Raw genomic sequence first — 10,850 nt, forward strand, 5'->3', positions numbered from 1 at the left:
ATCTGGAGTCTCAAGGAGAATTGTCTCCAGTACTCCTCATAGATTCAGAACTGGATCTGAAGGGGCTGCAGTGTGTGAGAGAGACACACACAAACATAGATGAGGGGCAATGGGTTCAGATGTGTTATACAAAAGCCCTGCAACTGCAATCCTTTGCTTTGACAGTAAATTTGCTAGTTAGGGCATGATAAATATGATCACTGGGAAGACTGCGTGCTACACTGACAATGATTAAATTGCCCCAAACACACAGCAAGGGTAGCCTGATTTTGTAGATTGGAACTAATTGTGCACAACAGCCTATGTCTCAGCAGTTACTTTGCACCATCAATTCCAGTCTGCTAGCCCAGGTGGATTAGCAAAGAGGTAAAAGCAAAGCACTGAAACCAAATGATCAATGGAAGACTTCCTTGCTTTCTAAGATAGTGCCAGGGGACTGTCCGCAGGTTTTTGAGCCTGTTCTATAAACTACAGTTAAGGTTAAAGCCAGGCTGGTCTCTTCAAATGAAAAGGTGAATTTAGTATTTCTGAATTGTTATGAAAAGTCGTACCATTTCAGTATTTGACTTACATGTTGGCGAAAAGAAAAATGAGTCATTCTTCACTTATAGCTCCTCTTGACTCATTCTGCTTTTCATATGTTGAATGCCCTGGATTTTAGTAGCTATACATCACAATTGAAAAGCACAGTTTCAACGTCTAGGCATGCCATAGGCATGGTCAGGAACAGAAGTGAGCAAACTATGGTTTGTAGGACACATCTGACACCACAGTCTTCCATAGTCTTCCTTAGAGTCTGACAATATCTATATATATATAAATGCTCTGTGCATAATATCTATATATATATAAATGCTCTGTGCATAATGAATTCCTTAAAAACAAAAGAACCAATGAACGAAATCACACCAAATTTGGCAACAAAATGTCTCACAACACAAGGAGTGACCATCATTCAAAAAATGATGATTTTGTCATTTGGGAGTTGTAGTTGCTGGGATTTATAGTTCACCTACAATCAAAGAGCACTCTGAACTCCATCAATGATGGAATTGAACCAAACTTGGCACACAGAACTCCCATGACCAACAGACAACACTAGAAGGGTTTGGTGGGCATTGACCTTAAGTCTGAGAGTTGTAGTTCACCTATATCCAGAGACCACTGTGGACTCAAACTTGGCACAAGCACTCAATACGCCCAAATATGAACACAGATGGAATTTGGGGGAAATAGACCTTGACATTTGGGAGTTGTAGTCACTGGGATTCGCAGTTCAGTTACAATTAAAGAGCATTCTGAACCCCACGAACGACAGAATCGGGGCAAACTTCCCACACAGAACACCCATGACCAACAGAAAATACTTAAGGCCATCCAATCCAACTCCCTTCATCAGGGCAAGAAAACGTAATCAAAGTCCACCTGACAAAGAGCCATCCAGCCATAAAGATAGATAGATAGATAGATAGATAGATAGATAGATAGATAGATAGATAGACAGACAGCTAGACAGAGATAGATATGATTCACACACACACATATTATCATAGATTTGAAAGGGCAATGATATGTTGCATGTTCCACAGTAGGCAAACCAGACAATCTCTACATCAACACTGACATAGAAACAACAAGGAATACTGTTTACCCACAAGAATAAGGGAATTACATATATTAGAAACCATTAGTTTATTTTCCAGATCACCAGACTGGGCTACAGCAACGCGTGGCAGGGGTCGGCTAGTATACACACACACACACACACAAGATTTAGATCTTCTTCCGGAGAGGCTCTTCTCTCACTAATGTGCCTTCAATGATTGAATATAAGATACTCCCTGACCAAATTTTGCACAAATGACCTCAGAAGCACTTTATTTTATGGTTCGTGCAATTAATTCCTTCCTCATCCCAGTTCTCCCTTCCCAATAATTTACATTGCCCATTCTCCCAGTGTTTTTAAATTTTTATCCTTAAATTTGGCCCCGCCCGTGTAATTTTGTGTGTTTAATGTCCGATTTTATACTGCTGTGTCGCTTATTATATTGGTTTTGCATTTTATGTTTTTTATTTTCTAGTTCTGTTTTTTTAAAATACTTTTTATTAAATACATTTTCTCTTTAATTATACATAAAAACAGGATAAGGGTATAGGGTGATATTGGGCCGAATGTATACATAGAAATAGTTTCTAGTTCTGTTATGCTTTTGTATTATATTGTGTTTACAGTACTGATGGGTGTAGCCTCATGTAAGCTGCCCTGAGTCCCCCTGGGGAGATGGAGCGGGGTATATATTATTATTATTATTATTATTATTATTATTATTATTATATAATATTATTGGAGCCCCCGATGGAACAGTGGGTTAAACCCCTGTGCTGGAAGGACTGAAGACCAACAGGTCGTAGGGTCAAATCCGGGGAGAGCGCGGATGAGCTCCCTCTATCAGCTCCAGCTCTCCATGCGGGGACATGAGAGAAGCCTCCCACAAGGATGGTAAAACATCAAAACATTCGGGCGTCCCCTGTGCAACGTCCTTGCAGACGGCCAATTCTCTCACACCAGAAGTGACTTGCAGTTTCTCAAGTCGCTCCTGAAACGACCAAAATTATTATTATTATTATTATTATTATTATTATTATTATTATTGGATCTATAGGTTGTGTTTATAATGCTATGCCATCTAGAGTTAAAACATAGCTGATTTTCCAGTTCAGGCATTGTGCCAATGAGGGCAAACCATTCTACAAACTATTTTGTCAGCTCATCATTTCTGATTTCCCTTTGCTTGTTTGAATTTCAAAGCGAATTTTTATCAGTCTCAGTTTTGTGCTCAATCGATAGGCAAGTTCTCTTAAATGTGCTTTGTTATGAGTCGTGGGTTTGGTAGATATGGGAGGATTCAAAAGCTTTGTCCCTGTCTTCTTCTGTCTTCCAGGTGCTCATCTCTGAGGGCTTGGGCCTCTATGCTCGAGACCCCAAGTTTGTGGCCTTTACCAAGCGCGAAATTGCTGATGCCTGCCACATGACCATTGACGAAATGGAAAGTGCAGCAACAGACTTGCTTAGCCGCAGATATGTCGGCAGTGAAAACAGCAGCCGGAGTGGCAGCGGCAGCCACGGCATGTATAGCAGCGACGGGGAGCACAGTGGTGTTGGGAGCGTAGGCCCTGTTTATAGTGATGAAGAGCCCTTCCGTTCTCCTCGTGAGGAAGAGGACTTGGCGGATGAGATGGCCTGCGTCACCTCTTATTGACCATGAAGTGCCCCCTGGCGGGGCATGGAGAGACAGTCAGAGAGAGCAAGAGATCCGGCTCTCGGGAACCTTTGGGCAAAGGGCAGAGACTCATCCAAAGCCGGTCTCAGGAAGGACACCAAATGCTGCTCTCTTGCTGGCCTAGGCAAAGCCAGCTACTAGGAGTGCTGTCTATGTACACTTCTGGTTTGGGCAGTGTGCTGCCCCTTCTCCAGACTATTGACTCCTCCTCGGTTGTGCAGCAAGGGAAACGCAGCCCTGGACTACTTCCTCTAGGGAAGGATTGTGGCTTTTGAAAAGCTGAAGGTTCATAATGAGATTGGGAAATGTCTCCTTTTTTTGTATCAGAAACAATAAATATTGTTTGAAAGATGAGGCAGTCTGTTTTACTTGACCAAGTAGAAGCGTGGTTCTCAACCTTGCTAATGCCGTGACCCCTTAATGCAGTTCCATATGTTGTGGTGACCCCCAACCATAATATTGTTTTTGTTGCTACTTGGTACCTGTCATTTTAGTACTGTTATAAATCGTAATGTAAATATCCGATATGCAGGATATATTTTCATTCACTGGACTAAATTGAGCAGAAATACCCAATATGCCCAAATGTGAATGCCAGTGGGGTTGGGGGGGATTAATTTTGTAATTTGGGAGTTGTAGTTGCTGAGATTTATAGTTCACCTATATTCAAAAAGCATTCTGAACTCCACCAGCGAACTCCCATGACCAACAGAAAACACTGGAAGGGCTTTGTGGGCATTGACCTTGAGTTTGGGAGTTTAAACTAAACTTGGCACAAAGAACTCCCATGACCAACAGAAAACACTGGAAGGGTTTTGTGGGCACTGACCTTGAGTTTGGGAGTTGTAGTGCACCTACATCCAGAGTAGCACTGTGGATTCATGCAATGATGGATCTGGACTAAACATGGCACGAATACTCAGTATGCCCAAATGTGAACACTGGTTAATTCTGGGGAAAATAGACTTTGACATTTGGGAGTTGTAGTTGTTGGGATTTATAGTTCACCTACAATCAAAGAGCATTCTGAACTCGACCAACAATAGAATTGGGTCAAACTTCCCACGCAGAATCCCAATGACCACCAGAAAATACTATGTTTTCTGATGGTCTTTGGCGACCCCTTTGACACCCCCTCACGACCCCCTCAGGGGTCCTGACCCCCAGATTGAGAAACACTGAAGTAGAAAAAACAGGCAATTCTCAGCCCTAGTTTCCCACCTTTTCTTGGTTTCTTTTAACCATCACTCACATTTTGTTGAATCATGTGTCCCATAAAAAAAAATCAAATTTATTTATTTATTTATTTATTTATTTATTTATTTATTATTTACAGCTTTTATATTTCGTCCTTCTCACCCCGCAGGGCACTCAGGGTGGATTACAGTGTACACATATATGGCAAACATTCAATGCCAATTTTTGACATACAAACATATACAGACATACACAGAGGCTATTTAACTTTTTCTGGCCGCCAGGAGAGCTGTCGCTTTCATCGTCCATCTGTGATTCTTTGTCTTGTCAATGGTTTTCATGGCTGGAATGACTGGGTTGCTGTGAGTTTTCCAGACTGTATGGCCATATTCCAGAAGCATTTTCTTCTGGTGTTTTGCTCACATCTGGGCAAAGACTAGGGCGAAACATCCGGAGAGATTGCTTCTGGAACATGGCCATACAGCCTAGAAAACTCACAGCATCCCAAATCAGAATATTTACTTTGTAAAAATAATTCATCCAGGATAACTGGATTGTTCCCATACTCTCCTCTCACAATCCCAGATAGGAAATAGTTCACATCTGTGTCCTGAAGGAATTGATTCCATTCTCTTTCATATTTCAAACAGTTCTGCACAACAACAGCATTTAATTACACCTTCATTTAGCTGGAAAGTTGGTGTCTGTTCTAGTGTACTCTACTGCATTCCACTATAATAGTTGCATGCACATAGCATCTCCAATGAGGTCAATCCCCATGGAAATGGGGACACAACCAGTCCACACTTCAGGAAATAAAGCCCGACTGCTCATTGGAGGGAAGGATAGTAGAGGCCAAGATGAAGTATTTTGGCCACATCATGAGAAGAAAGGAAAGCTTAGAGAAGACAATTATGCTGGGGAAAATGGAAGGCAAAAGGAAGAGGGCCCGACCAAAGGCAAGATGGATGGATGGGATCCTTGAAATAACTGGCTTGACCTTGAAGGAGCTGGGGGTGGCGATGGCCAACAGGGAGCTCTGGCGTGGGCTGGTCCATGAGGTCACGAAGAGTCGGAAGCAACTGAACAAATGAACAACAACAAAATGAAAAAAGAAACAGAATCTATGAAATTTAACAATCAAAATATAATTATTATTTCCTGTCCCACCACCTCCCCATTCCCACCCGTGAACCCCCACTCATGATTTCCAACACCACACCAAATGGAACTAGTATCAAAGAGAAATCTGTCCTTATCATTACATTAATAAATTCTCTGTGCGGCTATTTAAAAAAATCTATTTTCTAGCAAACTCTTTTTTGTTTCCTTCACTTATGCCATTAAATCTTGGCCATTTAATATACTCAACTAATTTTCTTCTCCAATTTGTATAACCTGGAGACCAATCCTTTATTTATTTATTTTCTCCTAGGGAAGTCATGCTACCCATGCTCTATTCTGCCTTGGTTAGACCACACCTGGAATATTGTGTCCAATTCTGGGCACCACAATTGAAGAGAGATATTGACAAACTGGAATGTGTCCAGAGGAGGGCGACTAAAATGATCAAGGGTCAGGAGAACAAGCCCTATGAGGAGCAGCTTAAAGAGCTGGGCATGTTTAGCCTGAAGAAGAGAAGGATGAGAGGAGATATGATAGCCATGTATAAACACGTGAGAGGAAGTCACAGGGAGGAGGGAGCAAGCTTGTTTTCTGCTTCCTTGTAGACTAGGACGCGGAACAATGGCTTCAAACTACAAGAAAGGAGATTCCATCTGAACATGAGGAAGAACATCCTGACTGTGAGAGCTGTTCAGCAGTGGAACTCTCTGCCCCGGAGTGTGATGGAGGCTCCTTCTTTGGAATCTTTTAAGCAGAGGCTGGATGGCCATCTGTCAGGGGTGCTTTGAATGCAATATTCCTGCTTCTTGTCAGGGGGTTGGACGGGATGGGCCATGAGGTCTCTTCAGGGGCGGCTCAACCATTACGCAAAGTAAGCGGTTGCAGTATAGTTGATTTTGCCCAGGGGCGCTCTTGAGGCGCTCTTGGGGAAAAACAGACCTTGACATATGCGAGTTGTAGTTACTGGGATGTATAGTTCACCTACAATCAAAGAGCATTCTGAACTCCAGCAATGATGGAATTGAACCAATCTTGGCACACAGAACTCCCACGACGAACAGAAAATATATATCAGTGATTTGTTTGGGGGGGGGGGGGTGCCAAAATACTGTTTGCTTACTGTTGAAAATTACCTAGGGTCGCCTCTGGGTCTCTTCCAACTCTATGATTCTATGACTATGAAAATATTCTCCAACTCCGATTTCCTTTCAGCAAACCCAATTTTATTGTCTTTCCTGAATATATAAATCTGTGAGATATTACTCAGCTTCGCTGTTGTTCCCTGAAGAGCAGAATCATTTGTAGCTTTTTAAGGTTTCTTTTCTGCGTGGCTGGCAGAAGGATCCACCTGCTCCATGGGTAAAAATGAGACATCAAATAGGAGCAAAAGTGACTCAAAAAAAGCTGCAGCTCAATAGTCTTTTGAAGTTTTTTCTGATAGGTAAAGAGAGAACATCTTAAGCTTTCCAGCAGGCACAGCTGAACAAAACCGAGAACTAGCGTACCATCTGATAAATTCCTTTTCATGACAACAGGATTATGAAGGAAGCTACACACTCTGATCTGCATTAGTGAGCACAGTGCATCTCCATTTGTTAGCCTGCCCAACAATAGCCTTATTACATAGTTATACCCTACCTTTTTCAGGGCAGTGTGCATGATTCTTTCCTGAGACTAAGCATATACTACAACACACTCTATCCATCAGCCGCACAGCAGCCGATGTAGGTCAGAATGAGGAGCAGTGACAAGTCCACCAAATGAGTTTGACGACAAGCCCTAGGCTTCTTCAATTGAATGCCTTACCTACTACAGTATGACTTCCGGATCCATGGGAGATATGTTCCAAGACACAGCAATGAGATCAGAGCTTTCCAAATTGTGTGTCGTGACACATTAGTGTGTCAGCAGCAGTGTGTAGGTGTATCATGCCAACATAATAAGAAACTTCTGGATCTATTTGAAATCTATATAAATAAAAATGTAATGTTTGTTTGTGGGATTAACATAACTCAAAAACTACTGGACGAATTGACACCAAATTTGGACACAATACTCATATCAGGCCAGCATGTTGTAGTAGAGTCTGCTGGCAATGATACTACTACTAGTAGGAGTAGTAGAGGAGGGAAACGAGGTGCTCAGGTGCTAGAAGAAGAACAACAAAGGAAGAGAATCTGGGAGATACTTATGTTTCCCACAGAAAGACTCCTTCGAAGGTTTCTCAGAGAGTGAAATGTGTGACAAGGAGGAGGGAAATGGGAGTAGAGGCATCAAACGGATTACTCGGGAGCAGGAATCAGATGAGGAACGTCAAAGGAAAAGGATCCGGGACATACTTAGTGCTCCCACTGAAGATGAGGATTTTGTGGGCTTTACTGGAAATAATGGGTCTGGGAGTAGTGAAGAGGAAGAGGAACCATTGGATTGGACTCAAGTGCAAGAAGTCAGGAATGTGTGCATGCAACCCACATCCAGAGATACGTTTGAGGGTTTTTCTGGGGATTGGCAGTTTGGAGATACCAGGGATTCATGGGGAGACATAAGTCTTGACAGGAGTTGGAGATGGGTGTTGGCACTCAGCTGTAATGGGTAAGACAGCTGATAGCGATGAGGAAAGGGCGGAGGACAGCTCATCAACCGATTATGAGTTGTAGGATAAATAAAGGCATTGAAAGTTTGGAACTTTGCAGTAGGCAAAGTGTTGGTTACGTGCCTTGGATTTTGTTGCTGCTGCTTCTCTTGTTGGGCTTGGGTCCTGGAACTGCAGGTTGCTGTATTCTTCATGTGCTGACCAGCTTGGACTCTCGTAAGTGCAGATTTCCCCTCTCCTTGACCACGGACTGTTTGTGACAATGATGCTGCATTTTGGACTTTAATATCTTCAACTGGGACTTCTTCGACTTTGGACTGCTTTTGGACGATAGATTCTCTTCACAGCATTTTGTTTTGGCTTTATCTTTGAGCTGTGTGATTTTGGTGCATTTTGCTAGAACTCTTGTTTAATCTGGATTTTTTGCCAGTTTAATCCGGGTTATTTGCTTAATAATTTTTTAAGCTGCAAATTGCTGCAAACTTTGAGTTTTGGCCAGAGACACTGAAGGAAGTGCCTCTGAGTCCTGTTTACTTTGACTTAATAAACTATTGATTTGTTTACATTACTGTGTCTGGCTCTTTAAAGGCATCTGATTTCCGACACAAAAAGTGACCATCACTCATAAAAACACCGAAAAACACAACAGAAGAGACTTAAAAAGCCAAAAAATAAAAAAAACATTACAGCGCATGCACAAACACACCTATATAAACATATACACAAAAATACACACACAAAAAACACATACACAGACTGGGCCACAGCAACGTGTGGCAGGGGATGGCTAGTAAACAATAAATCATATAATTTTAAAATGTTAAATGAAAGGTTTTCATGAGAGATGGTGTGCCCCCATACTTTTCATTATTACCCTCTATGTATGTGCCCATATCCCTTATTATTTATTTATTTCCTATATTTATATTCCGCCCTTCTCCCCCCCGAAAGAGGACTCAGGATGGCCTAACAAAAGCATCATACGATGCTAGCATCATAAAAACAACGACAGTACAATCAAAATATTAAAATTTAAATTAACAATTAAACCAATTAATTAAAATCAAAATCCAAAAAACCAGTCCGGGTCAATTCATTGCCATAAGTTGTGTGATCTTCTTCCACTTGCTGCTCACTGATCAAATGCTTGGTCCCATAACCAGGTCTTGTTTTTCCTTCTAAAAGACAAGAGGGAGGTGGCCAATCTGATATCTCTAGGGAGGGTGTTCCATAGGCGGGGGACCACTGCTGAGAAGGCCCTGTTTCTCGTCTCTATCAACCGTGTTTGCGATAGTGGTGGGATCGAGAGCCAGGGCCTTTCCTGAAGATCTTAAACTTCATGATGGTTCGTGGCAGGAAATACATTCAGACAGGTAGTCTGGGCCAGAACCGTTTAGGGCTTTAAAGGTTAAAACCAGCACTTTGAATTGTGCTGATCGGTAGCCAGTGGAGTTGGCGTAACAAAGGAGTTGTATGTTCCTTGGTTTAACCTCCAGTTTGATAGTAAAACTGAATTACTGTGTCACAAAATGCATATCCAAAAACTGTGTCACCAACATTAAATAGTTGGAAAGTTCTAACCTAGATACTTGAAACTGGATAACAGTATCTATCTTGACTGCACTTGTATGGGAAGTATAACATGGAATTCCACTGGAAGACCTAGAGAATCCCACAAACACATCAAGGGGCATATTTCTTTGGAGTGTGTGTAAGTGAAACAGTGGATATCGAATCTACGGATATATCACGACAAGAATGAGTAGCCTTTCCGCTAATGTTGAACTGCATCGCCTATGTTCCTAGCACAACCAATGGCGAGGGTTGAGGGACTGGCTACCTCATCACACTAGAGAACGAATCCACTTTAAATCCAGTTTCTGTCTCCTGCAGAATTCTGGGGTTTGTAGTTTAAAAGAGGCTATTAAAGGCTCCTCCCTAAACTACAAACCCCAGAATTCTGCAGGAAGCATAAACTGGGTTTAAAGTGGATTCATTTTCTAGTGTGATGAGGTCTTTAGATAATTCAGTCCTACCTCTCCGTTCTCCATGCTTCTGCCCATGCCACCACTTCTATTGAGTTTATATTGTCCCCAAAGCCTCCCAAATCCCTCCCTCCAGGAGGTGAGGAGCACCTGTTGCTCATAGCACATAATTTCTCTGGGGCGTCAAGGGGTCGGCAGAACTCCAATGTAACCAGAAGCATATTAGGACCAGGTATGGCGCAGCTGGTTTGGAGTCAGCTGCATTAAAATCACTATTGACTGAAAGATCATGAGTTCGAAACCAGCCCGGGTCGGAGTAAGCTCCCGACCATTTGTCTAGCTTGCTATCGACCTTTGCAACCCGAAAGACAGTTGCATCTGTCAAGTAGGAAATTTAGGTACCGCTTTATGTGGGGAGGCTAATTTAACTAATTTACGATGCCATAAAAATCTCCAGCTGCATGAAAAAGAATGAGGAAGTACTCCATTGATGTCACAAGTGGATGGTGAAGTGACCGCTCCCCCGATGGCCGGAATTCAAACATACCCTCATGAAGCTGGAAAGTTAAATAGCCTCTGTGTGTCTGTCTATATATGTTGTGTGTCTATGGCATTGAATGTATGACATGTATATGTGCATTGTGATCCACCCTGAGTCCCCTGCAGGGT

General features: G+C 42.2%; 1 protein-coding gene across 3 annotated transcripts in view; it reads left to right on the forward strand.

The window, feature by feature from the left end:
• Positions 1-3,635, forward strand: part of CACNA1F (calcium voltage-gated channel subunit alpha1 F) — a 110,603-nt gene extending 106,968 nt beyond the window's left edge. For all 3 annotated transcript variants that reach the window (XM_067464181.1, XM_067464182.1, XM_067464183.1), the window contains one exon: positions 2,943-3,635. In XM_067464181.1, the coding sequence (XP_067320282.1) occupies positions 2,943-3,260 (318 nt within the window). In that variant the 3' untranslated portion in view covers positions 3,261-3,635. The remainder of the gene's footprint in view (positions 1-2,942) is intronic.
• Positions 3,636-10,850: the final 7,215 nt, after the last annotated feature.

Source organism: Anolis sagrei, chromosome 2 (assembly GCF_037176765.1).
Source record: "Anolis sagrei isolate rAnoSag1 chromosome 2, rAnoSag1.mat, whole genome shotgun sequence".
In the NCBI taxonomy this organism is placed as follows: domain Eukaryota; kingdom Metazoa; phylum Chordata; class Lepidosauria; order Squamata; family Dactyloidae; genus Anolis; species Anolis sagrei.